General features: G+C 41.4%; 2 protein-coding genes and 1 long non-coding RNA gene across 4 annotated transcripts; 1 reads left to right on the forward strand and 2 right to left on the reverse strand.

Annotated features, from left to right (window-relative positions):
* Positions 1-52: 52 nt before the first annotated feature.
* On the reverse strand, positions 53-8,939 carry LOC127912514 (uncharacterized). The gene is made up of 3 exons (XR_008083031.1): positions 8,634-8,939; positions 934-984; positions 53-627 (listed from the first exon to the last, which is right to left on the reverse strand). It is a non-coding gene; the product is annotated as an uncharacterized LOC127912514 (long non-coding RNA).
* LOC118359758 (death effector domain-containing protein-like) lies at positions 7,622-13,171 on the forward strand. Of its 2 annotated transcripts, none has more exons than XM_035738441.2 (5): positions 7,622-8,021; positions 9,690-10,331; positions 10,618-10,722; positions 11,978-12,115; positions 12,408-13,171. In XM_035738441.2, the coding sequence occupies exons 2-5, from the start codon at positions 9,755-9,757 to the stop codon at positions 12,836-12,838; spliced, it is 1,251 nt and encodes a 416-aa protein (XP_035594334.1). In that variant the 5' UTR covers positions 7,622-8,021; positions 9,690-9,754; the 3' UTR covers positions 12,839-13,171. The 2 variants fall into 2 exon arrangements, with proteins under 2 accessions (XP_035594334.1, XP_035594335.1); XM_035738442.2 differs by having other exon boundaries at positions 7,622-7,951.
* A 4,306-nt stretch (positions 13,172-17,477) lies between these two features.
* On the reverse strand, positions 17,478-23,568 carry LOC118359757 (UDP-glucuronosyltransferase 2A1-like). The gene is made up of 2 exons (XM_035738440.1): positions 23,380-23,568; positions 17,478-19,469 (listed from the first exon to the last, which is right to left on the reverse strand). The coding sequence occupies exon 2, from the start codon at positions 19,460-19,462 to the stop codon at positions 17,834-17,836; it is 1,629 nt and encodes a 542-aa protein (XP_035594333.1). The 5' UTR covers positions 19,463-19,469; positions 23,380-23,568; the 3' UTR covers positions 17,478-17,833.
* Between the last annotated feature and the right edge of the window lie 270 nt (positions 23,569-23,838).

Here is a 23,838-nt window from a genome sequence, read left to right on the forward strand (position 1 = left end):
ATCATTCATAATTAATTCATAATTAATGTTTGGTTCATTCATGTGACCGACCAATACCTCACGAGGCTTCTTCTCTCCAAGCTGAGACCTTGAAACTGAGATATCCCTTTCTCAAAACAAGGTTCTGGGCGTGCTGCCAAATTGCAGATACTGATAATGAGGATTCGTTCAATCAGTCACATGCACGAACACAGAAATCAGTTATTAGAAAAGCACAACCAATAAAATGTTCCATCACAGTCATAAGAGGGGTCTTATTTCTCACTCTCCCCTTTTCATTAGGCCTACATTATGATCAGAGCCGGCTGCAGACAATGATCAGCTAGGCTAGGGAGACATCAGATTTTCAACATTTTGATGGCATATTTACAATTATATAAAATATATGCAACACATTTTTCACACAACCAATAAACAAATCATACCGACTTTGGGCGCTTCAATATAATGGTTTGCGTTTTCAACACCACAATAAATAGGCTATGTAAATCTCGACTAATGGAAAATACATCCCTCCCTACCTTGTATGCCTACCCAGTATCGAAGGCTTGGCTTGACAATCTCCGAATGTCATTCAACTTTTTGGTGTGTTGTAATAGATGCCTCTTTCCATTCATCAAATGGCCGCTGCAGTTAGGATTGATTGATTTGATTTGTCAGTTTAAAAACATTCATATATCCACATGGTACAAAGATTTTTAAAAGTGACCGGGATTGCACAAAATAAAATCGGGGACTTATTTCTATTGTGGTCCTTATTTTTTACATAAATACAATTACATACTGTAGATACAGACAAAAAAAGGTTATATTGTTCACACATTAGCCAGCTTTTGACATTCTTTTTAAAAGTGGTTATGGTTGGTATGGCTTTGAGATGCTGTGGTAGATTGTTCCACTCAACAGTGCCGGTATATTAAAATGTGTTCTTACCAGATAAAACAGTGAATAGTAGAGTCTCAGGTATTATGCTGGTGGACATCTCTAACAAATAAAAAAGACACAGAACAAAAATATAATCGCAACATGTAAAGTATTGGTCCCATGTTTCATGAGCTGAAATAAAAGATCCCAGAAGTGTTGCATATGCACAAAACCTTATTTCTCTCAAATGATGTGAACAAATTTGTTTACATCCCTGTTAGTGAGCATTTCTCCTTTGCCAAGATAATCCATGCACCTGACAGGTGTGAAATATCAAGAATATGATTAAACAGCATGACCATTACACAGGTGCAATAAAATGCACAATTTTGTCACACAAGACAATACCACAGATGTCTCAAGTATTGATGGTGCAGACAATTGGAATGCTGACTGCAGCAATGCCAGATAATTTAATGTTAATTTCTCTACCATAAGCCTCCAACATCATTTAAAAGAATTTAGCAGTACGTCCAATTGACCTTACAACCGCAGACCACATGTATGGAGTCATGTGGGCGAGTGGTTTGCTGATGTCAACGTTGGGAACAGAATGCCCCATGGTGGCGGTGGGGTTATGGTATGGGCAGGCATAAGCTAAGGACAATGAACAAAATTGCATTTTATCGAGGGCAATTTGAATGCACAGAAATGCACAGAGATACCGTGGCGAGATCCTGAGGCCCATTGTCGTGCCATTCATCCGTCACCATCACCTCATGTTTCAGCATGATAATGCACAGCCCCATAATGCACACAATTCCTGGAAGCTGAAAATGTCCTAGTTCTTCCATGGCCTGCATTCTCGCCAGACATGTCACCCATTTTTAAAAATGTATTTTACCATTATTTAACCAGGTAGGCCAGTTGAGAACAAGTTCTCATTTACAACTGCGACCTGGCCAAGATAAAGCAAAGCAGTGCAACACAAACAACAACACAGAGTTACACATGGGATAAACAAACGTACAGTCCAAAACACAATAGAACAATCTATGTACAGTGTGTGCAAATGTAGTAAGGTTAGGGAGGTAAAGCAATAAATAGGCCATAGTGACGAAATAATTACAATTTAGCATTAACACTGGAGTGATGATGATGATATGCAAGCAGAGAAACTGGGGTGCAAAAGAGCAACTGGGGTGTGCTATTTACAGATGGGCTGTGTACAGGTACAGTGATTGGTAAGCTGCTCTGCCAGATGATGCTTACAGCTTCAGTGATTTTTGCAATTCCAGTCATTGGCAGCAGAGAACTGTAAGAAAAGGCGGCCAAAGTAGGTGTTTGCTTTGGGGATGACCAGTGAAATATACTTGCTGGAGCGCGTGGGTGTAGCTATGAAGACCAGTGAGCTGAGATAATGCGTGGCTTTACCTAGAAAAGACTTATAGATGACCTGGAGCCAGTGGGTTAGGCGACGAATATGTAGCGAGAGCCAGCCAACGAGAGCATACAGGTTGCAGTGTATGGGGCTTTGGTGACAAAACGGATGGAACTGTGATAGACTACATCCAATTTGCTGGGTAGAGTGTTGGGAGCTATTTGCGAAGTCACGGATCGGTAGGATAGTCAGTTTTACACGGGTACGTTTAGCAGCATGAGTGAAGGAGGCTTTCTTGTGAAATAGGAAGCCGATTCTAGATTTATTTTGGATTGGAGATGCTTAATGTGAGTCTGGAAGGAGAGTTTACAGTCTAACCAGACACCTAGGTATTTGTCGTTGTCCACATATTCTAAGTCAGAACCGTCCAGAGTAGTGATGCTAGGCGGGCAGGTGCAGGCAGCAACCAGTTGAAGAGCATGCATTTAGTTTTTCTAGCATTTAAGAGCAGTTGGAGGCCACGGAAGGAGTGTTGTATGGCATTGAAGCTCGTTTGGCATTGAATGGCATTGAAGCTCGTTGTTAAAACAGTGTCCAAGGAAGGGCCAGATGAATACAGAATGGTGTCGTCTGCGTAGAGGTGGATCAGAGAATCACCAGCAGCAAGAGCGATATCATTGATATATACAGAGAAAAGATTAGGCCCGAGAATTGAACCCTGTGGCAACCCCATAGAGACTGCCAGTGGTCCGGACAACAGGCCCTCCGATTTGACACACCTCCGATTTGACAGTCTATCTGAGAAGTAGTTAGTGAACCAGGCAAGACAGTCAATTGAGAAACCAGGGCTATTGAGTTTGTTGATAAGAATGAGGTGATTGACAGAGTCGAAAGCCTTGGCCAGGTCGATGAAAACAGCTGCACAGTACTATCTTTTATCTATGGCGGTTATGATGCACCCATGACCAGCTCGGAAACCAGATTGCATAGTGGAGAAGGTACGGTGGGATTCAAAATGGTGGGTGATCTGTTTGTTAACTTTGAAGACTTTAGAAAGGCAGGGCAGGGTGGATATACAGTGGGGAGAACAAGTATTTGATACACAGCCGATTTTGCAGGTTTTCCTACTTACAAAGCATACTATATCATTGTGTTTACTTGATAGCTACCTACACAAATAGCTAGCTAGAACAAATTGTTAATAAGGATAAATTCATTAAAAAGATTAAAAGCAATACAAATAAGTTCTCCAGTAGGCATCTACGGTAATTTTTATCATAGGTACACTTCAACTGTGAGAGACGGAATCTGAAACAAAAATCCAGAAAATCACATTGTATGATTTTTAAGTAATTAATTTGCATTTTATTGCATGACATAAGTATTTGATCACCTACCAACCAGTAAGAATTCCTGCTCTTACAGACCTGTTAGTTTTTCTTTAAGAAGCCCTCCTGTTCTCTACTCATTACCTGTATTAACTGAACCTGTTTGAACTCGTTACCTGTATAAAAGACACCTGTCCACACGCTCAATCAAACAGACTCCAACCTCTCCACAATGGCCAAGATCAGAGAGCTGTGTAAGGACATCAAGGATAAAATTGTAGACCTGCACAAGGCTGGGATGGGCTACAGGACAATAGGCAAGCAGCTTGGTGAGAAGGCAACAACTGTTGACACAATTATTAGAAAATGGAAGAAGTTCAAGATGACGGTCAATCACCCTCGGTCTGGGGCTCCATGCAAGATCTCACCTCGTGGGGCATCAATGATCATGAGGATAGGAGAGGGACCATGGATTAAAATCCCACAGCGCACGCAAGGTTGAAGTTTGAAGTTTGCCAAAGACCATCTGGATGATCCAGAGGAGGAATGGGAGAAGGTCATGTGGTCTGATAAGACAAAAATAGAGCTTTTTGGTCTAAACTCCACTCGCCGTGTTTGGAGGAAGAAGAAGGATGAGTACAACCCCAAGAACACCATCCCAACCGTGAAGCATGGAGGTGGAAACATTCTTTGGGGATGCTTTTCTGCAAAGGGCACAGGACGACTGCACGGTAATGAGGGGAGGATGGATGGAGCCATGTATCGCGAGATCTTGGCCAACAACCTCCTTCCCTCAGTAAGAGCATTTGAGATGGGTTGTGGCTGGGTCTTCCAGCATGACAACGACCCGAAACACACAACCAGGGCAACTAAGGAGTGGCTCCGTAAGAAGCATCTCAAGGTCTTGGAGTGGCCTAGCCAGTCTCCAGACCTGAACCCAATAGAACATCATTGGAGGGAGCTGAAAGTCTGTATTGCCAAGCAACAGCCCCGAAACCTGAAGGATCTGGAGAAGGTCTGTATGGAGGAGTGGGCCAAAATCCCTGCTGCAGTGTGTGCAAACCTGGTCAAGAACTACAGGAAACATATGATCTCTGTAATTGCAAACAAAGGTTTCTGTACGAAATATTAAGTTCTGCTTTTCCGATGTATCAAATACTTATGTCATGCAATAAAACGCAAATTAATTACTTAAAAATCATACAATGTGATTTTCTGGATTTTTGTTTTAGATTCCATCTCTCAGAGTTGAAGTGTACCTATGATACAAATTAGACCTCTACATGCCTTGTAAATAGGAAAACCTGCAAAATTGGCAGTGTATCAAATACTTGTTCTCCCCACTGTAGGTCTGTAACAGTTTGGGTCTAGAGTGTCTCCCCTTTGAAGAGGGAGATGACCACGGCAGCTTTCCAATCTGGGGATCTCAGACGATACAAAAGAGAGGTCGAACAGGCTAGTAATAGGGGATGCAACAATTTCGGTGGATAATTTTAGAAAGAGAGGGTCCAGATTGTCTTTGGAATTAGTGCTACAGAATTTCTGTTTTAAAAAGCTAGCCTTAGCTTTCCTAACTGACTGTGTATATTGGTGCCTGACTTCCCTGAAAAGTTGCATATCGAGGGGGCTATTCGACGCTAATGCATTATGCCACAGCATGTTTTTGTGCTGGTCAAGGGCAGTCAAGTCTGGAGTGAACCAATGGCTATATCTATTCTTAGTTCTACATTTTTTGAACGGGGCATGCTTTAAGATGGTGAGGAAAGCACTTTTAAAGAACAACCAGGCATCCTCTACTGACAGGATGAGGTCAATATCCTTCCAGGATACCCGGGCCAGGTCGATTAGAAAGGCCTGCTCGCTGAAGTGTTTTAGGGAATGTTTGACAGTGATGAGGGGTGGTCATTTGGCCCCGGGCCCCTTACAGATGCAGGCAATGAGGCAGTGATCGCTGAGATCCTGGTGGAAAACAGCAGAGTAGTATTTAGAGGGCAAGTTGGTCAGGATGATATCTATGAGGGTGCCCATGTTTTACTGATTTAGGGTTGTACCTGGTAGGTTCCTTGATCATTTGTGTGAGATTGAGGGCATCTAGTTTAGATTGTAGGACGGCCGGGGTGCTAAACATATCCCAGTATGGGTCACCTAACAGTATGAACTAGTAAGATAGATGGGGGGCAATCAATTCACATATGGTGTCTGGGGCACAGCTGGGGGGCTGAGGGGGGTCGATAATCCGACCAATTGAACATATGCGGTGGTACTTAATGAATTTGATGTCAGTTCGGTTGTCATCTGAGACATTCTCATCAATGATAAGATGACATAAACTCTACAGTGGAAAGTCTGCAAATTGTAGTTATCGGATTCACATGGAATTGTTGTTCAATTTAAATGTTTGAATATACAATTATTGGTGAAGAGATTAAATGTAATTTTAGCTTCCAAATGAGAGATTTGGGTTTTCATAAGGTTAGGGCTCTGCTCAATCAGTGGCCCGCCCCTGTGAAGGGACATGGGTTATAAAACAAAAGCTTCTAAAGCCATGACATCATTTTCTGGAATTTTCCAAGCTGTTTAAAGGCACAGTCAATTTAGTGTATGTAAACTTCTGACCCACTGGAATTCTGATACAGTGAATTATAAGTGAAATAACCTGTCTGTAAACAATTGCTGTAAAAATGACTTGTGTCATGCACAAAGTAGATGTTCCACTATGTATTACTGTCAGTTATATACAACAACATGATGATGGTTCCACTTTGTAAGTCGCTCTGGATAAGAGCGTCTGCTAAATGACTTAAATGTAATGTAATGTATAGTTTGTTAACAAGAAATTTGTGGAGTGGATGAAAAATGTGTTTTAATGACTCTAACCTAAGTGTATGTAAACTTCTGACTTCAACTGTACTTTCCTCACATAGAAAGGTTGGATGGAACCCTGGTTAATGCCAAGCCATTTTGAGGATGCTGGAATTATATTTTGGACAAATGTACACATGCCTATAGGAGACTTATGGTACATTTTAAAAGTTAAATGACGCTTGGATTGGAGAGGAAGCAGAGCGCATCTCAGTATCAAAAGTAAAAACACTGCCAGACTGACTTGCTACTGTGCCTTCCTAGACCTTATAAACTGTCGAGAGTAGACCACAACTGATCCAAATGGAATTAAACATTCAAATCACAGTGATTACTCGTTGTTATTCATGACATTTTCACTGCAGCCTAGAGTAGAATGTTTTACTCCCTTCAAAATAATAAGGCAATTGTTCATTGCATTGTGGTGTTGTAGGCTAGTCTAGGTAGGGTTATTGTATTGTCCCTAAACAAGATATTCTAGGGGAGCTTTTTGAGCTACGTGTCTCATGTCTTCAATGTTCTTTCATGCACAATGTTGCACCTGGGCTTTCCACTATCAGCTATTCCTATTTGTTCTTGTGGATTCATATTGAAAATGTATGCAGCTATTAATTTATTTTATTTAAGCAGGTAGGTTGACTGAGAACACAGTGAGAACACACTGAGAACACTACTTCCAGCAGCATCTGGTCTCCCATCCAGGGACTGACCAGGACCACCCTGCTGAGCTTCAGAAGCAGTCCAGCAGTGGGATGTAGCAACTGCAGATTGGCCAATGTGGTTTGATTTCTAGTTAGCCTATTGCAGATTTGAACAATTGAGCCATCTACCACTTCTGTGGATAGAGGGCAGGCTAGACAGAATAGAATAGATGTGAAAGTTAGCAGTCGAGAAAAGTGTGGGGCATAAGGGAAGTACCAAAACACCTTGATATAGGGGAGGCGCATGCAAGCCAATGAGTAAATTCAGCTCGGATGCAATACATTTTATAGTAAAACCTGCAAAAGAGTGAATGTAAACCAGGGAAAAAAATGTAATACCCTCCCGTGCACAAAAAAAAAAAAAAAGTTTGGATGGCAAACTCCCCCAGTAAATTTTGAACTGTCCCTAATTTGTAAATACACTTCATATCATCCATCATAACCCAAACACATTAATCCTGTTTTTGTTGTCACAAACAAACAATCCATCTCATGTAGAGAAAGAAACATGTGTGTTTTTACATAGCCAACTGTGTTTAGATCAAAGATTACTTCAAGAGAGAGAACTTCGAAGAAGGAAAGGAGTGTCTGGTTTACAAGAATTCTAACGCGAACCGAATTTGAGATTTACTAGTCTAAACCATTGTAACCCGGATGTTAATACTGCGTAGTGTACCGGATGTTCTTTCATTTTAGCTGAGATACGAAAATGGGCATGCTAATTGTTAGCCTCGTGAAAGAGTGTGAAATTATACACTTTAATTGTGTTTTCTGATCTTGAAGGGGCTAGTTAAGGGTTCAACCAAAAACGTTAAGTAAGTATCTACGGTATTTCAAGTTAAATGACTTTGAATCAAGGTATTAACTCAAGGAAACGTAGCTAAGGTAAGCATCAATAGCCAGGTAACGTTATCTACTTTGCCAAAGTTAGCCAACTAGCATAAGCGACCAAGTCCTTGTTAGCTAACTAGCTTTTTTTGAAAAACTAGTTAGTTACTGGTGGTGTCGTTTATTTTATGATGACTAAACATTTGTTGCATTTTGTGTGTAACTGAAATATTTAGCTAACTAGTTAATCTAAATTTAAATTAGTTGACGTAATTAACGTTAGCTGGCTACGTTTTCACAATAACAAGCTTCTTATTTGTAGCACGGTGGCTATCCAGTTAGCTGCATGGTTTAGCCAGCTAGCCATTTAGGGTTAGCGACAGTCAACAATGTCATAATGTAGGTAGCTAGTTAGTACTCTAGCGTTAGCTAGCTGGTCATTACTGTTAACAAGCTACGCTAGCTTCCCGACTGTTGTCGCTTAGTTGAGGAACGCCTCAATGTAGCCAGTTTTCCGAGGCGGAGGTGAGTATTGATAACTGGTAGCGCAATTATCTAACAACATTGGGTCACCATCAGTCGATACTTGTGAACATGTCAATTCAAAAAACGCTTACATATACCTGTCCTGTACAACTGCAGTCTATCCGCGGGGTAAGAGTTACTGACCTTCAAACTTTGATTCCCAACCTTTTTCGTTTACTGTAACATCAAGTACATTTTGCTCTGCCCAGGGTACCTTTGAAGTACCCCCTCATGTGCACTTTACCAATAAGCCTATGGCCTCATGAGTCTTCTCAAGTACCCCTGGTTGGGAAACACTGGAATACAACAACCGACGTTTTCCTAATTTTGTGGTGCTCAACACAGATATTCAATTGGCACAAGCGCATTCGCGCTAAATTGAACTCTCAGGAAAATTCGGTGTTTGCTTTCAATTAAAAAAATATTTAAAAAGTATGAATTTCAACACATAGTTACAGGTAAGCGTTTTTCAGTTAGACATTCCAGCGTGTCTTTGCGTTTATGAAAATGTACATTTCATAAGGATGTGGTAGCCTAAACCTACCGGTGACGTTAAAACTAAAACGTATAAGGTAATTTCGTCAAATTTGTGAGGCTCATCAGTTACTTATTCAACATATTTGCAGCTACTTCACTCAATCCCGTTTTAAGTCTCCCTTCCCAGCTGTTTTACATTCCCTGAGAGGAACCAAAAATATTCCCAGATTTTCATAAAACAGCCACCATCTGCTCTAATGTATTCACGAAACAGCAATTCAAGAACATCTAATCTATATTCCCAATTAAACTGATTGAGATCAAACGATTAGAATGCAGACACATTTTTTACATTTCACTGGTAAAACACGATTGACATTGATCATGCCATGGTCTATTTTGAAATGTATTATGCCTAATTTGGTGTTTGAGGGTAGCCTATTAAAAATAGATATGTTGGGCATATGCAAACGTTGCAATTGAAGGATGGATTTTTATGCATATTCTATAAATATATTCAATAAGCTACATTTGTAGGTACAACCTTTAAGAAATTATGATGAAACCATTAACATTTGGCGGGGGGTGTGTGTGTGCTACCAAATGTTTGTATTTATGTAAGCTCACACTGTCCTGCAAAATCATTCTGTTGTCCCGCATTTGTGTATTTTAAATGTGGTCACTTTAGGTGTGAATAGTGTTTTGTCCCTCCTTTTCTTGTAGGAAAGCAGTTGAAGTATTCAGACACAACACAGAAGTTGTTGGGATCGTCCACCCCTAACACAGTGATGACCTCACAGCAGCATTCCCTCCCCAATGCAAATGTCAACCCTCCCCTCCTCATCCCCCAGAACTCATTAGCTCACCCGGGCAGGCCTCACATTCATCCAAACCAGCTGGACTCTACTCAGAGTAGTGCTGCGGGGCACCCTGCCTCCCACACAGGTCTGATGGGCGGTGTGGGGTCCTCGTCGGTGGGGACCTCCAGCGGAGTTGCAGTGAATAGGGGCACGTTGCCCTCCTGCACTAACTCTGCCTCTTCAAGGACGCCCTCGTCAGGACGCTTTGAACCCTGGCCCGAGGAGGCCGTAGACAATGCTTACGGCTTGTACTCACTGCACCGCATGTTCGACATAGTTGGAGCCCAGCTCACGCACCGCGATGTGCGAGTGCTCTCGTTCCTGTTCGTGGATGTAATTGACGAGTATGAGCGCGGTGGCATCAGGAGTGGCCGGGACTTCCTGCTGGCTCTGGAGCGCCAGGGGCGATGTGATGAGACCAACTTCAGACACGTCCTGCAGCTGCTTCGCATCATCACACGGCACGACCTGCTGCCCTACGTCACACTCAGGAAGAGACAGACCGGTAAGCGTTGGTTTCCTTCTCAAACTTTGCCTTTTTCAGGCCCACTGTCATTTTATATATATTTTTTAAATGAAAGACCAAACTACATGTAATGGTGTTGAGACCGAGAAACGTAGATTCCCCATCTGCAAAATGTTATGTTGTCAATCTCCTAAATGTTATTCCAAATATTTCTCGCCATCTTGAAAACACACTTTCTAGTCCCTTAGTTAACAATTGACAGTTTACGTTAAATTGAAATATTTTAAGTCACTAACCAAAAGCCTTCATCTGCTTTACATTTCAGTGTGCCCAGACCCAGTGGATAAGTACCTGGAAGAGACGTCGGTACGTTATGTGTCCCCCAGAAGAGGAGGAGAGAGCAGGGAGGCTGCACCCCACAGAAGGACAGGTGGGTTTGACTCTGCATGTATACAGCTACATATATACAGTATACTGAAGTATGTGGTTACTGCTTCAATTAGTGGATTTCAGCTACACCAGTTTCTGACAGGTTTATAAAATTGAGCACACAGCATGCAAACGCCATAAAAAAAAACATTGGCAGTAGAATGTCCTTACTGAAGAGCTCTGTGACTTTCAACGTGGCACCATCATAGGATGTCACTTTTCCAATAAGTGAGTTAGTCAAATTTCTGCCCTGGTAGAGCTACCCTGGTCAACTAAGTGATGTTATTGTGAAGTGGAAACGTCTAGGCGAAACAATGGCTCAGCCGCGAAGTGTTAGACCACAAAAGCTCACCGACCGCGAAGTGCTGAAGCGTGTAAAAATTCTGTCCTCAGTTGCAACACTCCCTACCGAGTTAAAAACTGCCTCTGGAAGCAACGTCAGCACAAGAACTGTTCGTCGGGAGCTTAATGAAATGGGTTTTCATGGCTGAGCAGCCGCACACACGCGTAAGATCACTATGCGCATCGCCAAGCGTTGTCTGGAGTGGTGGCTCGCCGCCGTTGGACTTTGGAGCAGTAGAAACGCGTTCTCTGAAGTAATTAATCGCTTCACCATCTGGCAGCCTGACGGACTAATCTGGGTTTGGTAGATGCCAGGATAATGCTACCTGCATTACAGTGCCAACTGTACATTTTGGTGGAGGAAGAATAATGGTCTGAGGCAGTTCATGTTTCTGGCTAGGCCCTTTAGTTCTAGTGAATGGAAATCTTAATACTACAATGACATTCTTTGTGGCAAAAGTTTGGGAAGCCCTTTCCTGTTTCATCATGACAATGCCCCTGTGCACAAAGCAAGGTCCATATAGAAATGGTTTGCCGAGATAGGTGTGGAAGAACTTGATTGGCCTGCACAGAGCCCTGACCCAACCCCATTGAACACCTTTGGGATGAATTGGAATGCCGACTACGAGCCAGGCCTAATCGCCCAACATCAGTGCCTGACCTCACTAATGCTCTTGTGGCTTAATGAAGGCAAGTCCTCACAGCAATGTTCCAACATCTAGTGGAAAGCATTCCCAGAAGAGTGGAGGCTTTTACAACAGCAAATTGGGGGGTTTGGAATGACATGTTTGACGAGCAGGTGTCCACATACTTTTGGTGATGTAATATATGTGTGTTGGGGGAATTCATATAATTGGTGGAAATAGTGACATAAATACATCTGTAAATGTCTTTGCCCCCCACTCTACTAACAGGTCCCCAGCCAGTGATCTGCTGTTCTCCATCGGGGACCCAGGTGGGCCCTTCCCGCACCAAGCCAGGCCCCCCATTACCCAGCCGCAAAAGAAAGAGGGCCTACGCCACAGGTGACTGCAGGGAAAAGCAAACCTGTGGTAAGGGCATTTTGAGTGTGTATCATGAAAGCACGGAAGAAAAATACTTCTTAAGTAACTTTATGCTTTCAAAGATTGTATCTACTTTTTGTCAGTTATTTCATGACAATGAATGACAAAGGACTTGGCTAAAGCACATGCATACAGATCTGCGCCAAATTATACAGACGCTGATTAAAAATTAATGATTGCGTCATGATTCATTGACAGTATAGTTTCCAATAGACGGCACACCTCTTCCTCTGTGTCACCCCTCCCCTTGTTCTTCCCTATTCACCCCACACCCCTGCAGACATCCGCCTACGAGTGCGTGCTGAGTACTGCCAGCATGAATCAGCGCTTCTGGGAAACGTTTTCTCCAACAAGCAGGAGGCTCTGGAGAGGCAGTTTGAGAGGTTCAACCAGGCAAACACTATCCTCAAATCCCGGGACCTGGGCTCCATCATCTGCGACATCAAGTTCTCGGAGCTCACCTACCTAGATGCTTTTTGGCGGGACTACATCAACGGCTCCCTGCTGGAGGCCCTGAAGGGTGTCTTCATCACAGACTCACTCAAACAGGCAGTGGGCCATGAGGCCATCAAACTCCTGGTCAATGTGGATGAGGAGGACTATCAGGCTGGCCGCCGCAAGCTGCTCCGGAATCTGGTCACAGGAGTGGGGGCAGGGTCTGCAGCTGAAACCGCAGCCGCACTTGGAGGGAGCAGAGGGACTCCATCCTAGAAACGCATGCGTCTGCTGCTTTTAGCAGAGGGGGAACCCGTGTCCCGAATAAGAGAACTTGACTTCATGGTGAGGACAGGAGCAAGAAAAGTGAAAAGGCTGTTCTGTTTCAGGAAGAAGTGTGAGGGAGAATGCTGGGTGCCCTGCCCTTTCATCTATGAAGGGAATGTGAAATAAAAGTGATCCAAAGCAAGTGAGTCAGGAGATGTGGAACACAGACTGAAGAGAAGTGCTTTGAAAGTTGAAGGGCTTTGTTCTTTCTGCTGGAGGGACAATGCTAATATTTTCTATTGTAACTTGTGAGTTGACTATAAAATCAGATTTTACATTTTCTTTTGTTTTCACACATCTATTTCCCAAAAAGTGTTTATGAAATGTCCCCTTGTAGACTTTCTTCACATGGCTATAAGCAGGCAAGTCACTGTTGGGACATTTTGCATTTTGTTTATTGCCAGGCTAGAACAGAATCCTTGTAAGCCAGAGACATTACCATCATACAATTATTTGGTAGTAAATAAGTCTGAAATTTTCTCACTGCTGGTACCTTGCTGTCAAATGAACAAATATTGTGAACCAAATCAACACGAATGATTCACAATATTTGTTCATTTGACAACAAGGTACCAGCATTTTGAGAAGGGGAAAAAAATATTAACCTTACCGAGAAGTGCTTGAAAATTTGTTGCATCACAAACATGCATTCAATAAAATATAGAATGCAATTTTTTTTAAAGCGGTAAGTCATGTTGAAGTAATTTTGCTCCCTAAATACTGTATCTGGGCAATTCCACGGTAGCAGTAACACTGAGACAGCCAATGTTTCACTTTAAAATGTATGCCAAACAAAAACCTATGATTACAAAGTTAAACTAAGCATACAACTCTATGCACAAGAACTTGTTTTTAAAAATTCCGCAGAACATTGCATATGAAAAGTTTGGTAACCGAATTACAGCACAAATTGTCATTCTGTTACCAAACTTTGCATCGGCACTGTTCTGTGTTTTTGTAACATTTTCAGTTGGAATTGTAAAAATAGGCAGAGTTGTAAGGTTTGATTAATTTAGCAATCATTGGTTTTTGTTTAACGTACATTTTAAAAAGTCTCAGTAGCTATGTTTCCATCAACTTGTCAAGTGAATTATATATATTTTTTCTGTCGACATTTACAAATTTTGCATAGAAAATGGTTGCGACAATTGCCTGCTATGATGCGTTTCCATTTAACTGTTGTGTGTATTAAAAAAAACAGCTGGGCGTAATGACGGCACTTTAAAAAAATTAAAGTGTTGAATAAAAATGAAATGGTTGAAGTGTTTCCATTATCCATTTAGGCAAATTGCGCGTGACTAAATTGGCGACAGCCTGTATGCCCTCCCACCTATCTGTTTCATGTCTCAGGTAGACCAAGTTATCTGGATAGAATGCAATAGTTGACCAATATTTGTCGTCGTCGTCTTTTTTTAAATATTTATACATTTTACCCCTTCTTCATAATATCCAATTGGTAGTTAGTCTTGTACCATCGTTGCAACTCCCGTACGGACTTGGGAGAGGCGACGGTCCAGAGAAACAAAACCCTGCCAAGCCACACTGCTCGCTTAACCAGCCGCACCAGTGTGTTGGCGGAAACACAGTCCAGCTGGCGACAGCAGTCACCGTGCAAGCGCCCGGCCCGGCACAAGGAGTCGCTAGAGCGCGATGGGACAAGGATATCCCGCCGGCCTAACCTGGACGACGCTGGACCAATTGTGTGCCGCCTCATGGGTCTCCCGGTCACCTGCGACACAGCCTGGGATCGAACCCAGGTCTGTAGTAATGCCTTTAGCGCTGCGATGCAGTGCTTTAGACCGCTGTGCCAATCGGGATGTCTTATCTGCCATATTCTAATCATAATCGTGCCATTGTAGCGCCACGGCCCGTGCCATGGTGACTCCTGTAGATCTGTAATAATTGGATGGTGAAACTTGCATCCAGCCAACCAGAAAAGCAGGGCGAAGCAATTCAGGGAATTTTGAAAGTCAAAACAATCCTTGTTCTGCAAAGAAACATTTTTTAAATTGAAAAATATATTTAGCAAGCAGTAGGCATTTACAATGAAATGTGGAGTGGAGCTTTTATAGTTACGTGTATCACATGCCCGCATTCATAAAAAATTGCCAATCATAATTCATTTGAATAATTCATTTCCATAATTTGTTGCAATAAATAAAGTTAGACGACAGAAAAATCCACCCATGTTGAACGGATAATAATTCTCATATCTGCCGTTTCCATTACACGTGGCACATTATTTTGATGTGACATTGCTTGGTCAATGGAAACCTGCCTCGTGTCACTTACCGTACTGTGGAATTGCCCGTCTACTCTCCCGTATAACAAAAAAAAGTTAAATTGTATTCACCCATGGCTCAGATTTCTTACTGATTTCGTATGTCAAATGCTACATTTATTCTTTAAGCAATTGTTTTGTTATCGTTATATTTGTGAGAGGTACAACCTCTCTGTCTCTTCTAAATCCACATGAAATCAATCATCCGTTTACTATACCTTTTTTGATGTCAATGTAAATTATCATGAATATTCGCCTCTAATAGAGAAGAAGCAGGTTGGCATTTATTGTCATGAGTCTTTAACCAGGAAACAGTGATTCTGCAGAGGTCACTATAGCTGGCACAGCCACAAAGTCATAAGATCTGATTTTAAACCTAACCTTAACCACACTGGTAACCCTAATGCCTAACCTTAAATTAAGCCCAAAAAGCAAATATTTGTTTTCATGAATTTTTCAATATAGCCAATTTTGACTTTGCAGTTGGCCCATCTAGTGGAATTTACTCTGACATTACTTACATTAACCAATCAGGATTAGACATGATGTTATTTTGGAATTTGAAATGGAAAAAATACTAATTTAGATAATGAAATGCATAAATCAAACTTTCAGAAAAAGAAAGACAACGTTTTGAGTTGATCAATATTGATTCAGTACTATCTTTGATCTGCTTTCCAAGTCATCTAAAATTTTACTACAATTGCTCATTTTGTTTTGTGCAAATGTTCAAGACAAATAATTGGTGATTTATTTTGGACCAAATTTTCAGGGCATGTCTGCGTCAAGGATTCTATTATGTTTGGCTGGCATAGATTAATCTTTGTCCACAGTTCAATTGCCTACAATCAGACACAATTTAGCATGGTTAAGTGCTACCCCAGTTAAGAGCCTCCGATACTTACTTTAGGAAGTTAACATTGAGCAAAGACTGCCATTTGAATATTTAGTACAGTTCCCCTCATTTTGTAATTTATTGGTAAATTAATGTTATAGATGAGCATTTTTCGCACTTTTGCAGAGCAGCCATTAAATATTTTATGGAAGATGAAACCGCTTTCAAAAATCACTCTTGATTTTAACTCTAGTTAATAAAATGATCAGTGACATTCCCCTTTACATGGTCATTTAAGAAAATAGCTGGTCCTAATTGGTGCTAAAATCTTATCTTGGTACATAAAAGGTTCTGTCTGGTAGTTTGAAGTAAGAATGCCAGAAATTAGGGTTGTTTAGCAATTTGACACATGCCATCTTTTATTTTAGGATCAGTTTTACTGCTACCTTTTCTTGCTAACCCAATTATCTTTAGATAGATAGTTGTATAAAAAAGTCCCCTCGGCCAACTGAAGTTATTGAGGAGTTTCCCATACCAACCCTTGGGCACATGTCAGAAAAGGACACACCACACTTTAAAGCCACTGTTACGATGGGATGTTTTTCTAATGGAATATAGCAAAGTTGCAAACTGGTATCTATTGTACACAGTGTACAAATAATTAGGAACACCTTTCTTATTGAGTTGCACCCCCTTTTGCCCTCAGAAGAATCGCAATTTGTCTGGCATGGACTCTACAAGGTGTCGAAAGTATTCCACAGGAATACTGGCTCATGTTGACCCCAATGCTTCCCACAGTTGTGTCAAATTGGCTGGATGTCCTTTAGGTGGCGGACCATTGTTGATACACACGGAAAACTGTTGTGTGAAAAACCAGCAGCATTGCAGTTCTTGGCACCTACTGCCATACCTCATTCAAAGGCACTTAAATATTTTGTCTTGCCCATTCACACTCTGAATGACACATACACAATCTGTCTCAATTATTTCAAGGCTTAAAAATCCTTCTTTACTCTGTCTCCTCCCCTTCATCTACACTGATTGAAGTGGATTTAACAGGTGTGATCATAGTTTTCACTGGTATTCACCTGGTCAGTATGTCATGGATGGAGCAGGTGTTCCTAATTTTTTGTGCACTCAGTATATAGGTTCTATAATAGTTTTTAAATATCTGACTGAAGATAGATTGCATGTCTGATCATGATCCCCAGAAACTTGAGACAACTTTTGTAACCTGAAGATAATTCATTAGGTTATATTTAATTTGCTTTGCAAATTTTTTACTGCATTTTTCTTGCGTAGTGCAAGCAAATGGAACTGTTCATAAATTGGAGAGATGTGTATTGTCAATACCATACAGCTGATGGGCACTTTATTTTTTTAACTGTTTAAAATATTTAGCTGTACCACACAAACATTAGTCAAATCCACCACTCAGAAATCTAGGACATAAAAGCAAAAAATGCATCACATTGTTGTCGACCATTTTATTTTGTAATTATTTTGTGTTGACCAAGAAAGAGATTGTGGTATTATGTGAATATGAACATGGTTATAGGTGATGGGTACATTTTAATGTCTGTAAAAAAAATAAAGTTCTTTAAAAATCTATAAAAATGTTGTATTAGCAATATTGTGACATTGACAAGATTGCATTGATTTAACATTTGCTAAATTGCTGTTTTTATTTTATTACAAGAAAGAGTGATTGATTAATCATCTATAGTCTGATTTTGACAAAGTTTCATGCCCATTTGTCTTGTAGTGGATTTCAATTGCACCAGATAATTTGAATGTACTGTAGAATGTAAAACAAATTCTTCAGAAATTACTGCACTTTTTCCTTTTTCTTTCGGCAAAGTGCCCTGCCTAAAACCTTGCAAGTCATTAGCATTAGTAACAGGACAGAGACTACAACAGTCAGGAGAAGTACCAGCACATCCACATTGTGGTAAGCATACCAGGGCATCTTGTAGGACTCAGTGCGCAAGTGTGCTGCACCCTTGTGTCTCACAGCAAATTCTATCCAGAAGATGGCGTTGTCCATTGGTTTGAGAGGTGTATCATGGTGGAGCTTTGACATCCTGCGCATATTGTTTCTATAGTGCTTCCTGTTGTCCAGGATGTCTGTCAGTGCCTGTGTCATAGGTTCCACCTTTAGGGTTGTCACCTCGAGAACCTTAGCCACACCCCTGGCCTGTAGACGCAGCATGTTGTCAAACTGGTCAAAAATTAGAGGAAGGCCTAACATGGGAACCCCATGGTAGATGGCCTCATAGATCCCATTGGTGCCCCCATGTGTCACAAAGCCTCTAGTTTTGGGATGGCCCAGTAGGTCATTCTGAGGCAGCCAGTTCACCAACAGTGTGTTGTTGCCTAGAGTAGAGGGCTTCTCTCCCGTGTGTCTCCACACCACCTTCTGAGGCAGGAGGGCGAAGGCAGTGGCAATGACCTCTGAGATCTCCGGTAGGAGGCTACCCAGCAGACTCCCCAAAGACATGACCACAACCCCATGTTCCCCCGAGCTTTGCATAAATGCCTCTAACTCTGCTGGCAAAGGCTTAGAAGGCTTACACTGGAAGCCCCCCATGTAGACCACGTTGGGCATGGTGGGGCGTGGGAACTCGAACACAAAGTCCACTCTCATCAGCCATAGGTCAGCCCCTTGAATGAGAGAATAGATGTTGGTGTTTGGATCGATGAATTTGTTGATCACACCCTGGTATAAGGGTCTTGTTATGCCATAATCAATATAAAGAGCGATTCCATAATGCAAGAAGTTTTTCAGTTTGTTGGCAAAACTCATTTTATCTGTGACCAGTGACCCGATAGTTGGTATGTAAGAAAGGGGCGAAGGTGCAATTGCAAAGTGTCCCTCTGCATTAGTGATCCAACGAACGTTAAGCACAATAGGAAGACCCAAGTAAGTCCCTAATACAACTCCTCCTGCAAATCCAGGATCAGTCAACATTAAATCAAAGTTGGCTGCCTTCAGCTTCTCCATTAATTGTTTGTCCTCCATGGCTAAGAGGGCCATTTCAGCACTGCTGCGATGGGCCTCCTCCAGCAAATTAATAGTCTCCTTCTGTAGCTCAATAAAGGACAAAACGGAGCGCTCTCGTGTCCATATTTCCAGGCTCCTCTTCAGGAAGTATGCCATGTACTGTGGGTCCTCCTGTCTGCTGGCCCTGGGCACCGGCACTGTGACGGAGGAGTAGTGGGGAGCGTGTTCAGGGACGTACCAGCTGGTGGACGAGCGGACCACCATTAAAGAGTGCCCCCGCTGGTGCAGCTCTCGCAGGAGGATGTCCATGTTGAGCCAATGGCTGCCGTCCACAGGGTACACCAGGATGTTGCCAGCATGGCTCTGAGCTGGGAACACCCACAGGAGACAGGTCAGGAGGAAGAGAGCAGGATGTGGAGGGAAGCAAAGTGGGGCTGCCACGGTGACTAGCATGGTTTGTCTGGAGAGGACAAAGAATGTAACAAATATTGTTGCTTTCTGTGTTTGAACAGTCTAAAAGTGTTTTCATCCACCACCACACACACACACACACACACACACACACACACACACACACACACACACACACACACACACACACACACACACACACACACACACACACACACACATTTAAGTAATGTGACTAGTTGTTTACTATCTCAAACATGAATTCAATGCATTGGTTGCATATGTTCTTTTATATTTTAGCTACATTGGCGGTAACAGACTGCCATTGATAAAAAGATAAATCAGTGAGATGCTGCAACTTTAAGATTGCCCGGCAGAAGAGGATAAGAAGCAAGCTAGGCAGATATGTTGGTGAGGCCATTATTGAGAATAAATAGTGGTTAGGCCAAACACAATTGATTCACTGTTTAATGGATTCAACCCCCCAGAAAAGTGAGGCAAGTGAGAAAAAAACATTAAGTGGATAAGGAATAACTTTACCACATTGTCCTAGGCACTTGTGCAGGCTCTAGGCCTAATGTGAGCTTCAACAGTTATATTGTTCCATGGGAAAACCTACACTATTTTTCTTAAAAAGAATGCAGATGTTACAATGTTGTTATAACCATGAGAAATTAAACACAATGGGAAGTATAACTTGTGACAGTTTCTTTATTCCTGATTATAAAAAAGTGCAATCCAATCTCCTAATTGAATGTGATGCATAGGGCAATAGAGTAAACTACTTTTAAAAAATCTAATTACAGAATGATTGACAATACATGTGTAATAAAATAAATGTTAATGTATAATAATAAGTTAATTACCTGAATGCATCTCTATAGCCTATAGGCGAAATAAACAAAATATCCATACAAATATGATTAGGCCTGTCATAGACTAGGTATTGAAGAAAGAGGGTCAATCAAGTTAGGTCTGCCAAATTAATGTTTAAACAAATACACATATCCAGCCGTAGAGTATAGCCTATCATCATCAAAATGGGGCGGCAGGGTAGCCTAGTGGTTAGAGCATTGGACTAGTGACCGGAAGTTCAAATCCCCGAGCTGTCGTTCTGCCCCTGAACAGGCAGCTAACCCACTGTTCCTAGGCCGTCATTGAAAATAAGAATTTGTTCTTAACTGACTTGCCTAGTTAAATAAAGGTTAAAAATAAAATAAATGTTGTTTATAACATGCACAATTAGAGGCATCAATCTATAGAGCTAAAGACTAAATTCGAGCCCAGTAACTTTGCTCAACGCATCCTCCTTCGATTGTCTCGTCTGGCTGCCCCACCTTGGAGACCTCATATCATATCATGGATCTGCGCGAAGCGTGTGCGCACTTCAAACGCATTCTGTCTTGGTGTTATCAGTTGACCTAGTACCGGTAAAATGTAAATTATGAATCGCAAATCACCATACAGCTAACACACTTCGATTTCATTAATAATTTTGACTTCAATTTGGTTGTCCAAAATACTATCAGCTTGCACTGCGTCTTTGCTGATGAATATATCTGAATATATCTGAAATTGATGCATTTAACTGACTGTTTGTTTGTAATGAGGGACGTCCCATTATAGTAGGCATTTGGCGCTGGCTTCAGCCATGACAGCATGAGAGAAAAAATAAACATCGGCAAGTGATCTGCAGATGCGAGCCTGTGTGTTTCACTGTCTCGAAGCTCGAACATGATCTGAGCACGTGATCTGAGGCTGTTTGGTCTCTTGAGCTTAAATTTGGGAAAGCCTCAAAGGAGAGCGGACAGTGCATTACAAGCAAATCATACATTGCCCATATATTTGTGGGGTGTGGAGAAAAGTAAGGCGGGGCATCCGTTAAACAGTAATTCAACTTTGGCCGGCCTTAGATTATAAAAAGCGAGACTAGCATTCAAATAGCAGTAGTTGTTGTCCCATGGAGGCTCTTCAGAGGAGGAAGGGGAGTACCATCCTCCAGTGAATTTCATTTAAAAAATGGTTAAACATTTAAAAGGTTATCCTTTTTAGATAAAACTATACTAAATGTATTTACGTCACCAAATAATTTATTAAACACATTTTTTTGGCATTGAAGGTCTACAATAGCCTCAACGGCACTCTTTAGGGAAGCATCATGGTGTAGCCGGAGGACATCTAGCTTCCGTCCTCCTCTGGGTGCATTTACTTCATTACAAAACCTAGGAAGCTCATGGTTCTCCCCCTTCCATAGACTTGCACAGTAATTATGCCATCTTACGGAGGACTTCCTCCAACCTATCAGAGCTCTTGCAGCATGAACTGACATGTTGTCCACCCAGTCAAAGGACCAGAGAGCAAATCAAGTACTGAAAGCATAAGCTACAGTAGTTGACTCAAAGAGAGAAAGACAATAGTTGAACAGTTTTTAACAAATTAATTTATTCCAAAATGAAAGACAAGAAGGAGAGAGAGATTATTATTTTATTTTTTTACTTTAAGTTTCACTTACTTAGCTAGCAAATGCAGCTAGTGAGTTTAGCCTACTCAAGCACCCTGCTCAAACAGAGGGATGCTATGTTAGCTAGCTGGCAATGACTATCCAACACAACACTGGAACTCCTCCAAGTCAAGGTAAGCTTTTGGTTTGACTAATTTATTGCCACCAGGCCCTCCGGTTTAAGTGCTAAACTACTTACTGACTACACTAATGTTACTGCATGATCGTAGCGGGTTTACTAACGCATTAGTTGTATTAGCTATGTTGACTATGACGTTACTTTAGGATGTGTGTAGAGGTTAAGATATGGTCTGGCTTGGAAAGGTTTTTTGTCTGGACACGTACAACTGATGTGTTGTGGATTGAAATCCACAAGCAAAGGGAAAAGGTGAGAGGAGGAGAGCGCATAGATGCGAGAAGGAATACAACATGGCTGCTATGAAAGTGAACTGTCTTTACACGTGATCAGGGGTGTATTCATTCCGTCGATTCTGTTGAAAAACTTTTCTTAAACAGAAGCAAACGGAACAAAACGGGAATATACATACCTACATTTGTCCTATACAAACTCTGGTTTGCAACTGTTTGACTAATGATTACACCCTACATCAGCTAGATGCAGGCAAGAGTGTGCAAGGCAGTATTGAATGTGTCAATGTTTGTCCATGTGTCACTGTCTGTTGCCTCAACATTTTTCTCTCAACCTTCTGTCGCCTCAACATTTTCTCTCAACCTTCTGTCGCCTCAACATTTTCTCTCAACCTGTGTGCACCTACGTTGTAAACTTTCATTCATAGGCTAGGTTGTAGCAACTTCATGATGGGTATAGAGAAAATTTGAGTATCATGTAGTAGCCTTAATCTATCATAGTTAAATTGAACTGGTTGAATGGAATATGAATGACAGTCATCCAATACGCTGTAATAGAAATAAGGCCATGCTCATGGAAAATATATATTGTCCTCCCTCATTTTAAACTGCACGGACTGCCACTGTTGTAGTCACGGTGTACACTTGAACTGAAGTTGTATCCCTTCCTTCACCTGACACCAACCTTTGTGTGAGCCACAATGGACATGGCCAAACAAGTTTTTACAAGATAATGGACTTTTATGTGATGATATACACTGCACATAGATGTCTCATTCAGTGTAATCAGAATTTAGTTGTTTGAAGGAGGGGAGAACAATGTGCTCATAAATGTGAAGCTCTTTAGGCTTGAGGATGTTATGTATAGGTACCAGTATACCTTTGTTACTCATTTGCAGAAAGTCATAACATTTTGCATCCACTTGTGTAACGTAACTTTGACTGAACCCAAAGTAGGGGCGGCTCTGCAAAAAGCAGGGGTTGGACCACATTTATTTGAAGTTATTTGGTACAGTATTATGGATATTTCTTTTCAAAGAACAGAATGTAACACACACATACTATACCAAAATAAAAGGCCACATCTTACCTTGGGTAGGAAGAAGATATGAGCACCTTGTTGAAAGTGGCCCCAAAAAGTCCCTTTAAGTATGAGAGTACTTAGAAATAGGGATGAATATCTCCAAGGCAAAGAAAAATGCAATCCTGTCAGTGGTTTCTTCACTACTGCTCAACACAGTTTTTCGGAGACTACTAAAACAAACACATATGTTGCACTTTGACACACCACAGGAAAAGTACAAATGAACTTTGACCCAGATATGTGACATTGTCTGGGCCATAGCCAAAGGAGAGAAGGTGTGCTTGATCTGAAGCATGTGTTCTGGAATATAATGCCTGCCCCAAAAACAGATTATGCAGAGGGGATTATGTACAATTCATTCACAATGACTCAGCCTCTCATAATCCAAAAACAATGTGATCATGAAAAGTGCAAGATACGAGATTTATTCCCATGCAAGTATATTCATTCAAAATTAAATATTGT

This window comes from Oncorhynchus keta, chromosome 27 (genome assembly GCF_023373465.1).
Source record: "Oncorhynchus keta strain PuntledgeMale-10-30-2019 chromosome 27, Oket_V2, whole genome shotgun sequence".
In the NCBI taxonomy this organism is placed as follows: Eukaryota; Metazoa; Chordata; class Actinopteri; order Salmoniformes; family Salmonidae; genus Oncorhynchus; species Oncorhynchus keta.